General features: G+C 39.7%; 1 protein-coding gene and 1 pseudogene across 1 annotated transcript in view; both read right to left on the bottom strand.

Moving 5' to 3' along the window:
* Positions 1-22,289, bottom strand: part of spns2 (SPNS lysolipid transporter 2, sphingosine-1-phosphate) — a 97,373-nt gene that overhangs the window by 12,523 nt on the left and 62,561 nt on the right. Inside the window, exons 6-11 of the mRNA XM_088320975.1 lie at positions 18,245-18,387; positions 15,262-15,423; positions 13,542-13,731; positions 10,285-10,350; positions 8,519-8,617; positions 1,605-1,768 (exon numbers count right to left, since the gene is read on the bottom strand). Coding sequence (XP_088177101.1) covers positions 1,605-1,768; positions 8,519-8,617; positions 10,285-10,350; positions 13,542-13,731; positions 15,262-15,423; positions 18,245-18,387 — 824 coding nt within the window. The remainder of the gene's footprint in view (positions 1-1,604; positions 1,769-8,518; positions 8,618-10,284; positions 10,351-13,541; positions 13,732-15,261; positions 15,424-18,244; positions 18,388-22,289) is intronic.
* LOC148349594 (U2 spliceosomal RNA) lies at positions 9,289-9,505 on the bottom strand (annotated as a pseudogene).

The following is a 22,289-nucleotide window of genomic DNA, read 5'->3' as shown; positions in this document are numbered from 1 at the left end:
TTGGACGACTCAGAAAAAGCAAAACTATTACCGCACTAACAAACCCCGTAAGCCAATAGTAAATACAGTGGTGGGCCATCAGCCTGAAAGGCCTTCTCTGCTGGCCTAATATATATTAGAATCATGTGATGTTATTACATGCTGTCCATGAATGCTGATCAAACTACAGACGCTCCCCTACTTATGAACATTCGACTTACTCAAAACGGTAGATACAAACATTTTTTTCAGGATGTCGAAAAATGTTCGGACATTGCTGTAAGTAAGATTTTGTACTGTGTGCACCTTTTTCTGAGTAGAGGACAGTACTGTAGTGCTTCTTTCCGCCACTACGTGTGGCGCTGTGAGAGGTCACCCAGCATCCACCCCGAAGAAGAAATCCGGCTTCTACGTTCTGGTTCGTGTGTAATAATGACAACGTGTACTGTATTGCTAGCCCGTTAAGAACTTTGATGTTTTTATTGTTTAATATCTCATGCATCCATTCGATATGGTTGGTGTAAAGTGTAAAGAAGAGGCGAGCCGTATCTTTTGAAAAGAAATTGGAATGAGAAAGCTTGTTGCGGTTGAGAAAATGATCTGAACGTTTTTTGGGCCACTTTTTACCACGGATGAGGACCTCTTGAAGCACATCTCGCAAAAGTAAGTTAAACCTCACTTTATTTATCTTTACAGAGCATTATTTTATGAAATGTTTATTTATTTGTACAAAACAATACAGGTTACTTATAAAAGCCTTAAACATACTTATATAAACCTAAAATATACAAAATATAGCACTGAAGCAACTTATGAACAAATTCAACTTACAAACGATCGTTCGTAACTCGTTCGTAGGTCGGCAGCGTCTGTATATCTAATTGTCTATCAGCTTCCTTTCATTGAATTCGCCCTGATTGCACTTCTTCCAGATGTGTGCTTTCATATTTTAGCATTTAACCATTACATTTCAGTTATTATTCGTTGCCACAGTCATAAATATACCTGGAGGCCTTCACATTCAGCTCTGCAGGACCTGACGCATTAAACGAGTGACAATGAAACTGTTCGTTGAGCCAAACAGATTCTGAGTTGACAAGTCAGCGCCTGTTAGCGGGCCATGGGAAACCTTACTGGTTCCAAAAACAATGATTGGCTAGGGTCCTGTAACGGAAGTATCACAATAAAAAAAGTGAAGAAAAATACTGTATCTCAATGTCCACTGCTTCTGTTGAACGGACGCTTTAAGTCCCAACTCAATTAAAAACCTACGCCAGAAATGCGACAGGACAGAATTGGCTTTTTACATTAGCTTCAATGGCGATAAAAAAAGTACTTCTTGATGGAATTGACAAGCAATCTGTACCAGAGTAATTGCAATTTTCTTGAGGAAAAAAAAGATGTAATTTAGTGAGGTAAATGTGGCTATATTCCTAAACAGTATTGCAATTTTATGGGGTTATTATTGATGCTTTTTTGATATGTGTCACAGCTGTGGTTGATGTTCAATAGCCCCAAAATAATTATTGAGTGTTTTAATTGTTCAGACGAAGCCCTTCTGATGGCCTACGTATGAAATGCCTGGCCTGCCACTGACTATAACCAAGAAACCATGATCCACGTACTGATTCTGAGCTTTTTCCCGGTCATCCAGAAAGAAGAGCGCAGTGGCCAGGAAGAACATGCCGCCCAGGACGATGATGAAGGGACAGAGCATCAGGGCGTAGCCCAAACTGAGGAAGCGCCACAGCGCCGACGTCGCGTAGCTCTCACGGAGGCTGTCGGAAATCTGTAAAGAAGAAAACCAGTCAGATGAAATAGAATCAGTCAAAAAAAAAAAAACACAGCAAAACGATGCAGTTCCCACTAATATTAAGCAATTCTAGTTTTTTTACCCACTAATATTGTGTGACCGCATAAAAGAAATGATCGACTGATCAACGTTTTGTTCACTTAGGAGCGTAGAAAGGGTTTAATCATGTTCTCTGCTAAAGCGTGGATGCATAGGACCAAAATGAACAGCTGTTTGGTTACCCAGTTGGCTAATAAGCACAATCGCGCATTTTTCGGTATTGTGTCACCAAAAGTGTTATTACTAACGTGTAAAGACTAAAGAGTACTGTATTGATAAAATTTGGTAACTCTAACGTCTTTAATACTTAGTGCGTTACTACGTTACTCCTCTACTTTATGAATGAAGATCATTACTTAGCGTTCTCTGATTGTCGAGTACCATGTTTATTAATGTACAACGCACATTTTTTCAACCTTAGAAATAACTCATAGTTTGGGTGTGTGTGCTACACGAGGTTTTATGTTAGAATATTTTTGCAATGATTGATCAGTCAAAAAGCGTCGGTGACCACAAGACTTAGGATGCAACGGGAATTGAACCCGGGTCACGGTGGTGAGAGAGCCGAATCCTAACCACTAAATGTAGATAATATGTGAAAATGTATTGGATTTTAGCTCTTGATTACACCATTTTTTATTCTCTCTACCAGAAACGAATGTTAGTGAATTAAAAAAACACAAAGAAATATATAAACGCAAAAAAGCACGATGAGGAAAACAACTCTTTTGTGTATCTGATGATGGATCTGACTTTCCGGGATATTAAATAAATACATTGGAAATTCTGTGTTGGTATTGTTTTCCTTGTTTATGTTATCGATAGGTAATTTTAATCATGGTCGCACACATTCATAAACGTTACTTACAAAGCTTATTTTGAAATACATTTTTATACAGATTTTTGAACAAAAGTTAGGGGTGCGCTTTATACACATGTACACGTTTTACACAAATAGAAATGGTACACTTGCGTAACTTACGTAGTCACATACAAATCACGATCTGGTGGAGACAATCCCTGAAGGGTATTTATACTTATACCACTCAATACAGTTATGGTGGCCACATTTCAAGCGCAAAGTACAGGGACAGTTAATTTTCTCCTCATGTAGATATTCTCACTCATGTACATACATGCATCAAAGACTAATTTACAGCTATAATATAAAATAGTGAAATCAGGGAGTCAATTTGTATGCACATATTTGGTTGTCACGGCGATGAGCGCCGGATCTTATATACCTGTAGCTAATAGTAGGCAGCGCTTGGGGTGGGAGGCGTGGCTTATACTGGAACCAGAAACTAACGAGAAATCAATGGCGCAAACGTGATCACAGAGTTAATATTGTGAAATTATTTTTGCAATACACTGTGAGTGGAGAAAAAGGGAAACATCTTGGACAGTAACTTTGAATTGAGATGGATATCTTATCCAAAACAGATATGAAGCAACTTGGATAAGTGTTTGTTTGCAAGCCCTCAAGAATAAGCAATCCAAGAAATATGAAAAGGGTTTACCTCTTCTACAGGTTGCTGGACATGTTTTCTTCAAATTATGCAGCTATTTTAAAGCATTTTAAGGGTGCCGGCTTCTATACAAGTATATACGGTGTAGCGTATTCAACGTTTGGTCAGAATTCCATTTTGCAATGACAGAAAATGATCAATGTCAAAACGTGATGTGAAAACTGTGTTTTAAGTCAATCATATAGATATGTTACCTGACTGATACGGGTGGACTGTGAGGTTGCTAGCTTGCATTTGCGCATCAAAGTTTGCCGTGACAACGCCACCATATGGGGTCCACCCCTCCAAGGAGACCGGAACCGAGAGCTGTTACACGTCTCACCTCGCATGGGCAGTCTTAATTTGGCCAGCAAGAAGGCAAGAGGGTATATCCTAACAAGAAGAACTGTACTAAAACCCTGGCCGGTCCAGACCAGCTCAACAAGCAGCCAAAAAACCTTGCCAAGTCAGCAGCCAAACTTGATCAAGCTAGCGGCCAAACCGGTGGGACAAAGCCAGCGACCTCAGAGAAGCCTCAAGCCAGCAGTCAACCTCTGCTTCAACCCACTACATTCTGTGGTCCTCGTCCCAACCGGCTCTCAAGCCGACCAGGATTCCTCATCGCTCGACAACCGAGGACATAACGACTGGGCCGTCATCTTCAGTGAAGCAGAACTTTGCAGAACATCTTGTTCTTGCTAGGTATTGGTGTGACGTGAAAGGGGGAACTCTATCAAAGTACAATAACGTAATAATCAAGCCAACGTTGTTGTCCATCCAAATGGTGCCAGTTTCAGTTCTCAACTTGTAGTTGTCTTTGTTTCATTTTCTTATTATTGTTTTGTGTTCTATTCAAACTTCTTCAGATTCAGATTCAGATTCAGATCTACTTTATTGTCATTCTAGTACACGTGTATACAGAACGAAATGTTCAGTAGATGATTAGTATACAGAAAGTCTATAAATCCAAGAGTGTGTGTGTCTTGTTTAAAACATATTAAACAATCAAAACAGTAAAAAGAATTCCCCTAAAGTGTGTGTAGCCACCCTTTAGAATACCTAAAGAAGGTTTTTTATCCGTTTTCCTGACATAATGATCAAATAACGTACGTGCAAAAAGGCGAGACGAGTTTTGAAAATAATAAACTCGGCTCTTTACTTATATTGGTAAATAAATTGTTTGTTAGAATAATTTATTAATAAATTGTTTGTTAGAATAATTTATTTACCACCCATATTTGCAACAAAAGGTAATTTGTAACTAGATTTCAATTTCAGTGTAAAGCGTTGCATTTTACTGTCAGTAATCTAGGTACCTGAATAACTTTTTAAATGAAGTATCTAGTAACAGTAACTAATTAGATTTTTTTTCAGTAACCCGTCCAACATTTGTCACTAGTAGCAAATCATAGGCAGGGGCACGGCTGATTATGGAGCAACAAACCAACGGGAAACCAATGGGCCAATTGTGAGCATGCAGCCACAAAATCTATGGTAAAAGTGTGTGGAATTCTGATTCTATTTGTAAAAAGATTTCTGCAATACACTACACTTAGATAAAAAAAAATCGAAATGGTCTGTTCTATACTGCTGACTTCAAGCTATAAGTGATAAAGGCCGGCAAAGAAACAAGCGACCTGGAAGCAGCAAGAAACTTTGTGTAGGTGAACACAATGTCAGATGATCGAAAAAGGATACGTCTTTGGAAATTGCACCCAAGGCAGAGCTTGCAAATAGGGCACCAAAATATGAGCAGTATGCAGAAATGAAGAAGAAGATGTTGGAGTGGTTTGAAGCCTAGAGACAAAATGGATATAGAGTGTCTTAACCAAGTGTTAACTGGCAAGCTTTCAAGATTGCACAAGCCAAGAAATATGAAGGCTTCACTGCTTTCAGAGGTCGTTGTACACGTTATGTTCTATTTATTTTAATATGTTGCTACTTTAAAGCAGTGGGTAGGGTGTTGGCTTAAATGCAATGTAGGCTAATATGCGAGTAAATCTTAAAACATTTGTGGCAGTTGTGTCAACAGGGGATTATGATATGATTAGGTCCCCACCAACGCCAAAACCAAACCCACTTCCTTGACACAGGATGAAAATTCAAACTCCACAAGGATAAAATGATATCAGGTCTTAGATTCTTCAAGAGCAAACAAAAAAGGATGTCTTGGTGAAACCGGCCTTGGGCAAATTGTCCCCACAGAATGAGATGCAAAGAGGTGACAGACTAAAAATATTAGCTCAGTTCAGGCTGAGTGATAGATAGTTATAGAAAATGGCCACGGGACTACGTTGTACTGAAAGAATAACGGCAAAAGTAGAACAGACCTCAGTGTACCTCCATTCATATCTCAACACAGTGACAAATGTGACGGAGAGACTCCAGGCTGAAAATAGACGAATAATTATTCCGAGGCATGAAAAGTAGAGACAAGAGCTTCTTGTCTGGGAGTGGCGGTCTCCGAGGTCGTAAGCCACGTGGAATTTTTTATGTTCGCATCAGCAAAATGAGATCCTGTATGGACAGGGTGGATGCAGTCAGTGAAGGAAAACTGCCCTTAGCTAGCTCAGCTTTGCTAAAAATACATAAACAGCTGCAGGTCTTATTTGATCTTTTTCTTACAAGTAGATTGTTGATATTGTGCTCGGTGACTATCATTAATTCTCTTGGCAACCGAGTCTCACTTAAATAAAGTCTATTACCTCTATCTGTCATGATTACCAATATGCGTCACCTGTGCCCGCTCCTTTGGCGCCAACTGCCTTGGACTCTGATTGGCTCTCTGTCCCTATTTAAACCCACTCCTATCTGTCCCCTATTGTCGGTCCATCTGCGAACCTCAGTTAACACTAAGCAAGCCTTTATCGACCCTGACTCCCACCTGTCTTTTGCTCCCGTCTGTCCCCCAACTTTTACCCGTTTTTGATCCTGACCACATCTACTCCCCCGTCCCGGGTTTCGACCTTTTTTGTCCCCGACCACGTCTACTCTCCTTTCCTGGCTTACAACTCGCTTACGACCCCGACCACGTTTTTGCTCTCCTGTACCGGCTACTGACCCGTTTCTATGTTCCCGACACTGCCATCGCTCGTTACGGAAGATCCACTTCCGCGTTCAGAGTGACCTGCTTCCCGCGTCCAGCAACCACCGGATCGTGGGCGCAACCCTTTCTCTTTCTTCCAATAAAACTTGTGAGAAACGCAATGCAAGTGGGTCCTGTCTCCGTTCTGTTCCTGACACTATCACCTCTCGGGATTGTGACGTGACAATCCGTGTACATGAACACGGCTAGGTGAGAAAAATGGGAATGGGCAGGTAAAAATACCCACATTCAAAGGATGAATATATTTAAAACACACACATTTTCAAAAACATTAATACAAAATATCCATGCACTACATTGTAAACATTTTGTCTGTCTTTTGCTCTTTTCTTCTTTTTCTCGCCTTATCCCGTTTGGCCGGGTTCGGCTCCCATTCAGTCATACGGGTTTGCACGGTAAATGATGAAAGGATAATCATACCCAACCGATGAGTCTCAACAACTGTCGTTAGCAGTCATTAGGTGAGCAAACCCCCCAATTCCAACCCTCTAGCAAGGAGGTGATGGGTACCCATGACATGTCTTAAGTATGACTCCGCCTAGGCTGAAACCAGCGACCTCCCAGTCCCCCAAAATGGAAAACCTGATAAATGTGGCCCAATCTGTGCACAAAAGGTGGCATAGTATGGACCTGCCATTTTCTCAATAACAGAATGAGCGCCAGGCTGTACAGTGTGTCTGCCATTGCTCTGCTAGCGTCACGATGACAGCATTGCACTTGCATGCTAAACCTCAGTTTAGGAACTGAGGCACAGTGCAATGACGCATTCCTAACGTTGCGGTTCTCATTGGTCAGCGGTGTCAAAAATCGGGCGGATGCAAAATCTTGAGTGTTTTTAATAAGAGAGTGCTGCTACATTTCTGTTCAAAATTGAGTAAGTTGGAAGAAATCTGTAATTTGCATTTTTTTACAAAATATTTCTTGAGAAGAACTGTCATTGAACTGAACTAATCACTGATAACCACAAGGCAATTTACAATAAAAAAAGAAAGCCGAGTAAAAAAAATTATAATGACTTGTAATAAAAAATAAAGATAAAAGGCTATGCCTCGCCTGTCATCATAGAAAAAAACAAATTATAAATATATTAAATGGTTATATTTATTCCCAGTTCAAGTTCTCAATTAACTTCAGCATTTTTGGATTTTTACTTTCAAAATTGCAAATTTTTCACATTATATTATAGATATTATTAATTAAATTAGTTTGCAACGTCATTCTGTGCTGAGTGTCTGCAGATGCAACCCTCACGAGGATAAGCGGTTCGGAAAATGAATGAATGTGATTTTCATGTGATGTTATGAGGCCATCTAAATGTTTCACATGACTACACAGTGAATATATGCTCAATACTATCATTTCTTGTGTTATAATTTTACATTTTAGAATTTTTATTTTTATCATTATTGTTATTCTAGAAAAAGTACGAACATGTTTACAGACGACAGCTCGGCGGCACAGTGGATAGCGAGTGCGTTGCACAGTTCTGAGGTCATGAGATCGAACCTCCTGTGTGGAGTTTGCATGTTCTCCCTGTGCTTGCCTGGGTTCCCTCCCACATTCCAAAGACAGGTTAATTGGTCAGTCCCAATTGTCCCTAGGTGTGAATGAGCTTGTCCCTGTGTGCCCTGCGACTGGCTGGCAACCAGTTTGGGGTGTCCCCTGCCCACTGCCTAAAAATAGCTGGGATGAGCTCCAGCACCCCCCCGACCCTACTGAGGATAAACGGTGCAGATAATGGATGGATGTTTACAGACATTGGACTGAGCCAGGAAAATATTGTCAGACAATGAACCGGTCTGTGGTACAGGAAAGGTTGCCGACCACTGGTTTACATTACGTTTGTTTTTTTTTTGTTATGTTTTCAAAGACGAGCACATATTTACTCCTGCTTGGACGGAAAACAAATGAGAGTAGCATCGCAAAAAATGCAAGCCCTATATTTCAAGATGACAGCGACAGGGCAATCATACTGTGGAGAATAGCCCAAATTGTATCCCCGCCCCCTGGACACTGTGTGACGTTACAATCGCACATTACCCCGCTTTCCAACTGCCCCTTGGAGTGTCTTACCAGGCCTATGAGGTATGGACTCCCGGCGTCACCAAGCAGGTGAGAGGTGAAGCTCTGGAACGCCACCGCTGTTGCTCGCCGAGTGGGAATGACTACAAACTGCACAGAGAAAATGCTACAGTCAGCAGATGAAGAGATCAATTTAAATAGTAAAGATTAAAAAAGCCTATTTGACTTAGGAAGTAAGCATTAGTAAACCAGTTTTTAACTTAATGATTAAAAACAGACTTTGACCATAAAATCACGACATTCATTTGATCTTGAACTTATTTATATTTTTGTGTCAGTACTTTTAGACAATTGCAGGCATAATTGTTTTCATTTGCTTCTGGAAGGGAACAATCACATGTCCCACCGTCCTCAAAAGCAATATTGTGCCAACATTTGCACTCATACTCAAATATTAGTTTAGTTTATCCGGACTGTCAGTTGCACCAGGTTACAAGCCGCACCTTCAAATACACGCACACAGTTTGGGTTGCCATTACACTGAGGTTTTACAGTAGCACTTAGCTGTGATTTAGCAATGATTGACCAGTCAGCGAACATGGCTGATCTAATTTGTTCAGAGTTGGATGCAACAGGAATCAAACCCGAATTGCGCCGGTGAGGGGGGGTTTGTAAGGGTTATTGTTCTATATTCTTTATCAATTATCCATTATCCGTTATCGGTCAAATCATAATGCGCTACAAAGCCAAGGGGCCGAGACACTTGCTCTCAGCCAAGAGGCTGAGTCAAGGTCCTAGCCAGAGAGCTAAGCAGCGATCAGTGCGAATGCACCGTTCCCGGAGGTACTGCAATACCGGGCCGATGCGTGGAGTGGACAGAGCAAGCTCTTATTCCATCTCCTGATTGCAAAAATCGATTACAGTACACAATCCTGAATATCATATTTGCGGTATGGCGTTCTCCTTTCGATTACTGCTGAGAGCATTTAATTCTAACATCTAGGCAACTCTGATTGTAGATAACAAAGGAAAAGGTATTGTATTTTATTTAATCAGCACACTGTTTTTACTTACGGTGCCATGTTGTACAGCATTTTAACGAAGCATTATGGGAAAGCGCTCGGCCAAAAAAATGCTGTAAAATGCTGTACAATGCGGTACCATTTGCTTAGTATTGAAATCAGCACAGTGCATTATGATAGGTTCAACAGTCTCTCAAATTCTTCACCTGTGCCTTGATAATATTTCGGTTAATTATGTACAATATACGCGTGTAAAAGAGCTTGTACAGTATTTCTCTGAAAGGTTTCTGTATTCAGTTTCCGTCTTCATCAACATTGCTGACCCATGGGCGAGAAGCGGATAAACTGTTAAACCTGTCAGAATGGACTACGCAATTTATTTTTTTCTGTCACGTGAGCCAATATAGTGCGATAATGAGATAGGATCTAAGGTCTTTTCTTTTGTTATCTGTACCCCTTGTGGTTTTGTGGTAAAGTGAGATCCGGATTTGATTTCCATTAAAAAAATGTTTTTCAACTTTAATCAGCAATACTTATCGAACGATTGTTCAATGCACTATTATATGTCGTAAGTGTATAAAAAGCTTAATTGTTATACCCATCAACCATGGCAGCTCTTACTGTATTCTCAATTTCATGTGCCTTATAGTCGGGTGCTCCTTATGTATAAAATATATGACAAAGACCATTTTTGGGGGTGTGCCTTATAATCCGGTGCGCATTATAGTGCTGAAAATATGGTAATTAAGTTAGAGAAATAACTGAATTCCATAGGAGAGGCTTTGGAATCCTTACCATCAAAATGTCGGCTGTTATGGCCCAATTCAGGAAGAGCAGCGTCTCTCCTATGAAGATGCACACCTAAATAAAGAAAACAACATTTAGAAAGCAATCGTCGGACACAAAGCCACAGGAAAACTTGCATATCGTAGCTGCTGCGTGTGGGCATGCCTTCGCCAACACAACTGCTCGGAGCAAAGTGGTTGCAAAACATGTAATTATGATTGGCCCAATTGTGGGCAAGCGAGCAGGTCTTCAGTTTGATTCCGATGAGACAAGCCCAAAAACGGAATGGGTGATAAAGATTATATGTTTTGCCTTTATATAATTTATATATCTAAAACCATAGTTTGGCTCCAGAGGCAAGATGCTAGCCCTACTTTATGTTCTTGTGGGTGGAGCTGTAAACTTTGAATAGCTTGTTGTGGTCATGCATACTGTACATGAAAGGTGCGGTGGCAGCTGCAATTTCAATTTGGCTATTTTCTACAAAACAAACCCATTGGGATTTGTTTGCATGTCTATATGGGCTGCTTTTGTGCGCCGCATATAAAGTCTGCTTGCTGACGTACGCTTCCCGCCCAAGAAATACCCCGACGGTCACACACTAGACCTCGGGCGGTACCGCCGGTAGCTTGAGAACCCTTTTTAACTCGTGTTGAGACTAAAGTGCTACAAAAGAATGCGTTTCTGGAACCCAAATTACTCTTCTTGGAAACGAATAACGTAATGCAATATAAGTAACTAATTCGTTTCAGATAATGAACTAAGATGTCCTCCGACTTCTGGATAATTCTGAATCACTTACAATGTCACATACAACCCTCAATTCGTCAATGCCAATGGTTCTGCGTATTTATATCTACTTTCAAATTACACCTTAACACAGTTATGGTGGCGCAGTCTCAACCAAGAACGCAAAATTTCTCCTCATGGAGATATTCTCCCTATATTCTCCCCTATTCTCCTGTCCGTATGTATTTGCAACGAAGCCGAGATACAACTATGAGATAGAATACTGAAATCAGGAGGTCAGTTCATACACGTATGTTTGGTTGTGTGTCACAAGTAGTGAATGGTGGGCAGAGTGTGGGGTGCAGGGCGTGGCTTATACAGGAACAACAAACCAACGGGAAATCAATGGGGCAAACGTAAGCACAGAATTTACAGTATAAGTGTGCTGACTTTTGGTCTTTTTTGTCTGTAATTTATTTTTTTGCAGTACAACAAGCTTGGAGAAGAAAATACAACGACACAGTAGGGGCAATAGCCATAAAAGGAGAAGGATATCTTGGCCACTGTTTTGAAGCCCACAGACAAAATATATATTGAGTGTCTCGACTAAGTGTTTTTTTTGCAAGCTCTCAAGATGGATAAGCCAAGAAATATGAAGGCTTCACTGCTTCCACTGTTTGGTGTACTCTTTTTCTTCTTTTTTTTATTATACGGCTATTTAAAAGCATTATTAGGGGGTTGGCTTCTACGCGAGTATATATCAGAATTTGTAACGAAATAGTTACTTTCGGAGTAACGTTCTACTTTTTAGTGTCAATAATCTGGGAGATAACTGAGTTACATTTTAGATGAGGTAACTAATAACTGTATCTAATTACTGTTTTTCAGTCATTCACCGATCACTGTTAGTAACTGACTTGGCGACAATGACAAAAGGGAGCCATCTGTTAGCATTTCCATGCATTTGGGAAATTGATTCATTACTTTTTTATAAAGAGTGAAACAAATAATGGGAATGGAAGTTTTGCAGGCATCCTTTTCTAAATATTCAACACAGCTATTGGGAAAAAGCAAATTGCTGAATTGTTTTGTTCTTTCCTCTTGTTCAGGAAACGGAGAACCTGCTGAGGTAAGCCAAGGTCGTATATCAAAGAATTAGTGTAGGGAAGACTGTTGTTTGCTTGTGCTTTTTTTTTGCAAAATATCATCTATCTTTTCCCACATTCCAGCATTAATGGCAAACAAATAGTTGAAAGTAATTTCCTGTTTTCAGCGTGATAACAGAAAGTGTAGCTTGCCAGAGCTCATTGTTTTGGTGAGTGTTAAGCTGCACCCTTCCGACTTTACGGGCAACCAGTAGACGCATTAAGTATATCTTACACTTTTAGACAGGTAATTTGTACAAAGTCTAAGTTCCTGGTATCTAATGTAATGCTGTTTTATACTTTTGCTGAAAAAAAGCCATAGCCAACTTTTCGCGCCTTCCTATCTATAAGCACGCTCGCACACATTATCAAGTCTGAACCAGTTAAGACTGTTGGGTCACACATTGGCACATTGGTCAGGCTGAGTTTTTCTATGTTTGTCTTTAATAAAAGGGGGCTGGGGAGATATTATAATTGTATTGATTTTAATATTGGGCACATCTAAAAGACATTGCATATGATGCCAGTTTGTTATTTTGACCATTATACCTCATTGTTATTTGTTATTTATACACTGTTTGAATCATTGTCACCGTTAGACAATCAAATTGATGTCATATTTGATATCCAACCCTTATAGGGCGAATCTGCTTTTAGTTACCTAGGATATTTATCTAAAAGAAAGGGCTCAGGGAAGGGCTTTTAGAACAGATATAGAATTTGGCATTGTGAGCTACCATTAGCAGTTAATTTCATTTAATGTTCGTATTATGAAGATTTTTATATTTTTATATAATGTTAATTTTTTATTAATTGTGTGTGCCTGGTGAAAATAGTAGATTAGAAGACATTGACGTATCTATCTGACCATATTGCAATAAATTTCTTAGGTTAAGGCTTGGGAAATAACGAAATACAAGTAATGGCGTTAGGTAATTAGGACACAAATAATGTAAATCCGTTACTGTTACAGAAAAAAAGATGTCGATAAAATAAAGATTTCTTAGCAGATTACAATTTTCTATGAACGTATATTTACGTACAGTATAAATATTGTGCTGATAGTGTGCCAATTGTAGTAACGTCCATATCTTTTGTGCAGATTGTACGAATGGCATATTTTTCACACTATGTTGCAGGTAAAAGCACTTTTCTTTATGTCTGTATTTCAATTTTTCCTTCTGTGTGGCACTCATATTGTTGAATTGGAGTGAGCCTGCAGTTTCGTGAGGCTGCTTATGTAAGCGCATATTTGGCAGCACAGTTGCGAGCAAGTGATGGGTTCAGGGACATTGAGTACATATTTTTTAATCTCTTCTTTTTGTATTTTGCAATTAATTGTTGTTTAAAATTCAAGCAATCACATTTCGACACCGAAAATGGGATTCTTACATAGGCTCCAATGATGTTTTTCTTGGCCACGACAAAAATAAGGCAGATAAAGATGGCCGAGCCCAGCATGCTGACGGCGCAAACCAGCGGGTCGGCTCGCTCCGTCTTCTTCCGACAAAGTCGTGTTGTGGCGGCGCCGATTAGAACACCCAATAGGCCCGTGATGCACGTGATTGCCCCGAAGACCAAACTGAAAGATGCAAGAAGAGGACAAAAATATATTAAAAATATAATATAAATTCCAAACCACAGAGTGCACCAGATCAGTTCTACTCCGTGTTGTTTACCTCACTTATTTTTGAATCATGGGACCATTTAAAGAGTGATTACATAGACAAGCACATATTTACTATGTGAAGAAACGCTGCATTGTGTAATAAGTGAGCCCTTTATTTCTAGATGACAGCACCAGGGCAACTATAATGTGGGAAATCATGCTAGATTGCAACATAGACATGATTCTGTGGTGTTGTCACTGCTGGGTCTGGCGGTGACAGATTAAGTTGCATTTGCTTGTCATCATTCTTCGAGGTTTTTACTCTTGCGACCTGACGTTGACGCCGATGATACAGAAGAAGTGTCATTGTTTTGATGGAAAACTTCCACTGCTGTTTAATTTTGATGTATAAATTGCGGACTTGAAAGTTAAATATTGTGATTACGGTCTAAATATTCAACAAAGTACTGCATTTTCACGACCATAGGGTGTACTTAAAAGTCTAAGATTTTCTTCAAATTGTGTTGTGCGCCCTTCCATGCAGTGCGCCCTGTGTGTGTTTAAAGGCTGACGTATGAGATGACACCATGAGATCGCTAAAGGGTGAAGTGTGGAACTTATACTGCTGGACATCGGTGTGTACCGGCCATTTAAAGTAAGCCTGCGAGCAGCGTGTGAGCGATGAAGACCACAGTTTCACTACAAGTGGAAAGCAGTGCCTGGCAGGTTACGCCACAAATGGATTGTAAATGCACGGGCTAACATGTCTGCTGGGAGTGTTGTTTGAGCTTTCACAAAAGTCTGCATCATATCCGTGGATCCGCATGGCAGGGAAAGTGACTCTGACGATAAGAAAAGTAAATCTGGGTTGTTTGATGGAGGTTTAGTCCCAAAACAGGAAGACTTTGATGAGTATTGGCTAAATATTAAAGTTAAAAAATGAGAGTACCAAACTCAGTTTTTTCCAAATGTATTTCATGCCTGCGCCTATTGATGATTAAAAAACGTTAGTACTTTAGAACCAATGCGTAAATTCAGCTTTGCTCCCGCTGAATTTTTAAACACTTGTTTGCTTCTCTGTGTTGTTAAAAGGCGGACGTAGCAGAGGACGCCCTTGCCAATAATAATAATTTGTGCCATATGTATGTAAATACAGAAATAGAACCAGCAACTAAGACTGCACCTTTTAACAAGGTGGGCCCTATGGATGTGAAAATACAGTACTGATAAACCTCCCGTTTGGCTCCAGTTATGTATTACATGAATAATTTTGGCAAAGTAATTTCTCTAGAAGGGCGTTATAAATGTTTCCATACATCACCTCAGTGTTTTGTATTCAAAGCTTAAACTTTGTGTAAAAGAACAATTTGCCGTTCTAATAGGTAGCACCATGAAAAAAGCTGCACTGTATTTAAAATTAAGTCAAGAAGTTGGGGCTTGTAGTTAGGAATTTACGGTACGCTGAATCAAAATATGGAGTTGTGAACACCATTTTCTCCTCACCTTTCAGTGCTGCTGCAGATCTCTTTGTTGTCGCATGGCTCCGCGGTGGCGGTCTTCTGTACCACCTGAGCTCTGGCCAGATAGATAGGAATCCACATTCCAAATGCACCCGTGGCGAAGGACACAGCGGCAGACGCCAGGGATGAGAACACATAGCTCCGACTGGATATGGGAAAAAAAACAGAACATTGGTTTATGGCAGTATTGTCATATTTGCCTGCATATCCATTGTCTGATCTTACAATTGTTTGTTTTAAGTTGTCTCTGAACTACATTGTTAAAATTGACCAAGCCTCCCAGTTTAGCACATTCATCCCCATAAATGTCAAATGTCAAAGTTTTCACTCAAACGATGGGGCGGTGGAGGAATTTTGTCCTGAGCCACGCTTGAATTTACTAGCCAGACTTTATACAGGCCCAATCCTGAGGGTGGTGACAATTTTTTTGTTTAGGATCTTACCATGTACATTTATAGAGATTTGATTGTTTGTTTGTATGGTATGTGTCTGCCTACCCAAGAAAAGGGTGGAAAGTTTAGGTATAACCACCATCTTTCACAGACAGTCAGGGAGGTTACCCTAGATGTGAAAAAGGCCCAAAAAAGCAGACTCAGCACTTTTGGTTTCGTTATCTCAGCATTTTTTCCCAGAAAGATATTCCACTCTCCCAGCCCAGAAATATTTACAACACCTTTTTCAGGCAATGAGCAAATTTAAAAACTGCCCAAAAAGTTGCCTTGGCATTTTTGGTCTTGCTGACTCAGCATGTTTCCCAGAACTATCTATCTAACGATTTCGGTGATTGAACAAATCGGTTTTCGAACAGGGTTCTGGAACGGATAATGGTTGAGAACCGAGGTTCCACTGTGTGTATATATATATATATATATATATATATATATATATATATAAATATATATATGTATGTGTATATACTGTACTCTCATTATATTTTTACAATTAAAGTTCGGTTGGCCGGATTAAGAAGCCTATGGCCCATGGGCTTTAGTTTGCCCAACCTTACGGTAAATGATACACACTGTCCCTTTAAAGCTCCTATTATGAGGGGCAATAAAATGAAAACGATCTCGACAGTTTTACATCAGTGACGTAAATGAAAAACGCTTTCACAGTTACTGAATGCAGAAGGTTGTGTTGGCGTTGCTACGATCAGGAATACGGCGCCTCACCTTGAATACGTTCAGCAATAAATAAACCTCCGTCGCGAGGTCAACTTTGTTAAAGAAAAGCTATTTTAAGTAAAGTGCCCACCAGAAGTCTTGACCTTACAACAGCGCACACTGTCACAAACACCCAAAACCGCTTTCTCTCACAGTCAGGCAGTGTGAACGAGTAATTGACAAAGACTCACTGTGTACACTGTTGACATTTTCATGGCCGCCAGCTACTGTGGGTTAACCGCTCTAAAAATCGACAAAAATCGATAATAGAAATAATCGACAATGAATTCTGTTGTCGCCAGGCACGTTTTTCAATCTTACATGTTAATAATCTCTGCTCAGAGTCGCTCATGCGCAATAGGGTCTCTGTCTCAAGCAGTAATATACAGAAATGACAACGTCAACAAGGGGTCGATACAGTTCCTGAACAAAAAACTGTAAATCCATTGTCACTATGGCAATAGAGCCTTAGTTTCTTTGTTATATTGCTGATTTTTTGGTTTGACTATGCTGACTTTTTCGCTGCATCAGTTGTTGTAGTAAAAGTATTTTATTTTCTTATACTGTTAAAGGTTTTGAAATTGTATTTTTTACATTATTTGCACGTTCTGACTTTATTTTCATATTATTGTGCCATATATAGTTGACATGTTGACATTGTTAAATTTGTATTTTTGTTGCATTGCTGCTTTTTCATCAGACTAGAACAGTTGTCATAGGAATATTCCCGATTACTCATTATACTGTTTGAATTGTAGTTATTAAAAAAAAAAAAGAAGAAACATCTTCAGTGCTTCAAATGTTTGTGCTCTGTGTATCGTAAATGTAAACCAACTTATGGGGGAGGGTTAAATTTTTCAATGATCATGACATTTCCAAGCAAGTGGGTCAGCCAAAACCCCTCAACCTCTTCAGGTTCGCTTCGGGCTGTGTCCCTTAAATCAGGTTAATTGCTCTGGCTCGGGCTAGATTTCGCTTTAGTAACCGCGGACCCAGGTCAGATTTTATAGGCCCGATCCCACTTCTATGCGGCTATGTAACAATTCTCACAAGCCACCCCTGTCGAGCCTGTATCTCACCAAAGCCAGATCATTACCAAAGAAATGGATGACCAGAAGTTAATTTAATCATTACGGAGACCTGGCTCAGCCCTAGGAACCCTGATGCTAGTGTGCAGCTATTTGGCTGTTCTCTACATCGCTTCTTGCACTGAAAGGAAAACCCTCCAATTTCATTTATTTTTGTATCATGAAAGACCATTCATTCATTCATTAATTCATTCATTCATTCAAAACATTCAGTCAGTGGTTAAAACTGTGGAGAATCTCAAAATACTTTTGTTGCGGACTTTGCAGTCGACCCCCAAATGTACTTCACAAAATACATATTATATTTTTGTTTTATTTACTGTTCTACTGCTGTTACTGAGCCTGCTTTTTCTTTACAGGGATCCAAAAATGTTGACATGACTTTATTTTCTTATTAATTTGCCTGTTCCTTAAAATGAACAGAGGTTTATTCATGGATTTATGTCTCTATTGACCAAGCACAGTACCTATTTGATGTCTTATTTTCCCCATTTTTCTTGTGTATATTTTGAATAGATTTAATCATGTAATCAATATCATGCTAAATTTAAGAAAAAAAATCAAATTATCCAAATATTGGAGTCTCGTTTTAAAAGTCGTCTCCAAGCCGACCACTAAAACAGTCGTGAGTAGCAGCCCTAGATAGAATGTGTATTTTCGTAGAAAACCCTAATTAGGCCAAGAGATGAGATTCTCCATTGGCGCAATGTCTTACTTTTTGGCAAGCGTCTTCATGTCACACAACCAGGACGTGCGGGCCTTGATGCGTCCCCCCATTTGGTCGGCGCTTCCCCTCTTTGGTTCCGGTACAAAGAGCAGGATCAGGGCGGCTGCAGTCATCCCCAAAACCGGAGAAACCTGGCGGGAGAGTTGGATCAAGCATGGCAGGGGACTAGAATCACAATAAATGGGGTATTGCCACGTTTGGATTAGGACAAGGAATGTTGCGTTTAAGGGCTGAACGGGGCCCCGCTGTTTTCTTTTGTCTTCTGTCGTGAGTTTATGTTCATTTGACTTGATGTAATGAAAATGGCAAAACTGTAATACAGTGGCGGGTTGTAAATTTCACACCTAGGCCTTCTGAGGGCTGAATCTATCCAACCCTCAACTACTATTTTATGGCTAAAACATTTACTAGCCAAATTCGATTTTATTCACGTACAAAATGCATCCTCTTCTGTTTCCTTAAGAAGATTTCTCTTTCCATCAAAAAATCATTATCTATCGCCATTGGAGCTAATGGAAAAAAATCGAGCCTGTCCTGTTGATTTTTGGTCTGTTTTTATCTGATGTCCATTTGACAGAAACAGTGGACACGGGTATATTATATTTTTCTTCACCATTTCATTGTGATACTTCAGTTACCACCCCCTAGCCAATCATAGTTTGTGACCTTCTAGAAGGCCATTAATTTGCCAACTCTAAACTGATTTTAACATTTTTGATTACATTACTACTTTTATAGTATAAAATACTGTATGCGACAGTTCGATGATAAGGAAGTGTTTATTACTGTGTTTGAGGTTCCAAAGATGCAAAAAATAAATCTAGTTTATCTTCACGAGCGAATCTTATTTTCATCATATAAGTAGTTTATAAAACTGCTTCATCGGCATAAATAGTGCCGCATATCAAGTGAGCGCTTTGAAGCTCATATGTGTTTATTAGGTGAGCCGGATGTGAGTAATGTAGTTTAGTTTGCAGATAGATGCTATCTGAGAAGTGTGAAGATGACATAGATGAACCAATCCTTCTTTATAACCTCTGAAGTCGGAAATCTTATGAATTATGATGCTTTGTATGTGACAAGTGTCCAACTCATGGCCCGTGGGGCAAATGAGGCCCTCCACATCATTTAAGGTGGCAAGCAAGACAATGCTGGGAGAAGCATAAGAGAAAAATCGTTAATGCACCTAAATGATGGTGCAAAATGCTGATAAACTTGACGAAGAAGAAGAAGAAGAAGAAGAAGAAGAACCAAATATGCAGCAGTGACAGCAACCAGTCCTAGCGACACGATCATTAGTATTGTACTTATCATGAGTAAAGGCATCAGGCTTTATCTCATCATCACAGTATTTATTCATGGTGCTGTGTTGAAAAATGTTGTTTTGTCAGAATGCAACATTACTTTGTATTCAGCATAATGGGAAAGCATTCAGCCAAAACAATACAATGTAGTACCGAAAGTGAAAATGGTGATGATGAGATGAAATCTAATGACTATCCCAATGCCATCTAAATCCCTGGGGGTCTGGAGTTTGCACAGTGGATTAGATCTGATTATAATTATTATTACGATTACTACTAATGTTATTATTAGGCTGGCCCGCGAGAATAGGGTCAGACATTAAACCGGTCTGCGGCACAGGAACAGGTTGCCAACCACTGCTTTAGCTCCTTTCTATGACAGATATAAAATTTAACACCGACGTTCCTATATTCAAGTAAATATTTTCATAAAAAAACTAAAAAACAGAAATAATGAGATAAATCATTTAAACTAGTGTTTGTATACTATTTTTACCACTTTCCAGTCTGCATGAGTTTCCCCCCAGTTAAACAAACTGTAGTGGAAATGAATTCAGCTGTAGCTAAGCAAACTTTTTATGCAATTATTTCACCAAGCCGGCCTCAGTGAGTATGTTTTTTATATCATGTGGCCCCTGAGCTAAAATTTCTATCACACCCCTGTTGTATGAGAATTTTTTATTTAATTTTCAGAAAAAGGCATCTTCATTCCAGGAATAAGTCCATTTTTGTTGCTGCATTTAGAGGACACCCCCTTGTAATATTACCTGTATTTTCAACCTTATAACACTTATAACGTGTTTGAGCAATGGTTGATCAACCAATAATCATCGCTGACCCACACTGGGATTCATTGTATGTAATGGGATTTGAACCTGAGTCGTGGTGGTGAGGAGGCTGACACTCTACCGGTAGATCTCCAGCGGTTCAATTAACTAATAAAAGGGAATATGGTGCCAGAAACGCTGATTTGCATAGTGGATTCTGATAGGTTAAACAGTCTCTTCACTTTTTCACCTGTTCTGCAATCGTGTTGCGAAAGACAGTAACAGAAAACAAAGTATTTTCCCAAAAATACTATACAAGCTCTGTTACGTATGAATACATATTAAACCGAGAAGTTATTGACGCAGAGCAAAAGAAGCAGATAGACTGTCAGAATACAGAACAAAATGTATTATGCAAATGAGTGTTTCTGGCATCGTGAGTAAAAATAGTGTTATATCAACAGAAGCTTCAATGCGTTTTCATATGATATCTGTATCCCTGGTGATCTAGTGGTGAATTGTTGGGGTCCTCATTGCCATGATCTGGGTTTGATTCCTGTTGCAAACTATATTTGGTCAGTTCATTGTCTTCCACTTTTATCCCTTTGATATGCTCTGTTTTTTTTGTTTTCTGTTTCTGTTTTCTGGTTTGGGTGGTTTACTTTTATGTCGTTTGTTACGCTGTTTGTTACATTGGTTGTTTGTCATCCCATTTGTTATGCAAGTTGTTTTTATTACGTTGTTTGTTGTTTTACTCTTGTTGCTGCTTCTTACCCCTGATACCGTGATCTCTGTTTTTTTGCTATCTGCTTTGGATAATTTACTGTATTAAGCTGTTTGTCACGCTTTATGTTTGTTACTCCTGTTACTGTGGCATCTGTATAGGGTTCACAGGATATGGTCTGTTTTTTGTTTTCTGATTTTTGTCTTTTGTTTTGGATAGTTTACTTTGTTACCCAGTCTGTTACACTCATACCCTTATCCACTGATAAATCATTGCACTATTATATGCTGTATGAACATGGTTAGCTCATACTATATGTCAATTTCATGCACCGTAGAGTCCGGTGCGCCTTGTGAATGAAAAATATAAGACTATTTTCTGGGGGTGCGCCTTATAATCCGGTGTGCCCTATAATACGGAAAATATGGTACCTTCAAAAATAATCCGTCCCAATAATCAGCAAGGCATGCCAAACTTTAACTTTTAACCCTATGACTCTCACAGGGCCCATAAGTTGCTTCCTCTACGTACGGGGGGTGGTCCCTCCCACAACTGATCCCCTCCCTCAGGACCTCTTTGGCTCCACTTTGGCTGACCACCTTTCGGCCAAGCAAGGAAGGGCGCAAGAACACGGCCGCTGAAAACAAGCGGAAGTTCAGTCGAGTCATTTTTACTGACAGCAGGATAAAAACATGTTTCATGCCTCGCTATTTGTTTTCCTCCCGCATGCCGCACCGCTGAGTAATTGGCTCTCAGATTGTTCTGTCGGAATGTCACCGTGGCCACGGTGGAACAAACTGACCTGTTCATTGTTATGTTTTTAATGTACCACCATGACCAGTAAGAATTGACTTCCTGTTTCTCCCGAAACTGAACAAACTACCTGTCATGTCCAGGAATCCGAAAGATTCCTCTGTTCCGCCATTAGTAGAGTCATAGATTTACCTGGTTGGAGGTTTTTCAAAGGGGACTTTTAAGATCCGCGTCACGCGAGGAATTCTGTTGAAAACTAGGGGTGGGCGGATTAATCCAAATATCAATATTATTGATAATAAGCAAGTACTTATATTGGATCAATACTACTGTCTTGGGATCGATACTTCACCCCTCTACCCAGCGCTATTGGCCACCCAAGTTTTGCCTGTTTATGTGACTGACAGGCACACTTTTAGCACCTTGCCCTACCTCGCCTGTTGCTTCATCTTGCCTGCTTGAAGCTGAATATGACGGAGGCAAAA

The sequence above is a fragment of the Urocampus carinirostris genome, chromosome 17, assembly GCF_059441175.1.
Source record: "Urocampus carinirostris isolate Australia breed hairy pipefish chromosome 17, RoL_Ucar_1.0, whole genome shotgun sequence".
NCBI classification, from domain to species: domain Eukaryota; kingdom Metazoa; phylum Chordata; class Actinopteri; order Syngnathiformes; family Syngnathidae; genus Urocampus; species Urocampus carinirostris.
The sequence above is the reverse complement of the archived record's forward strand: the minus strand, read 5'-3'. Positions and strand labels throughout refer to the sequence as shown.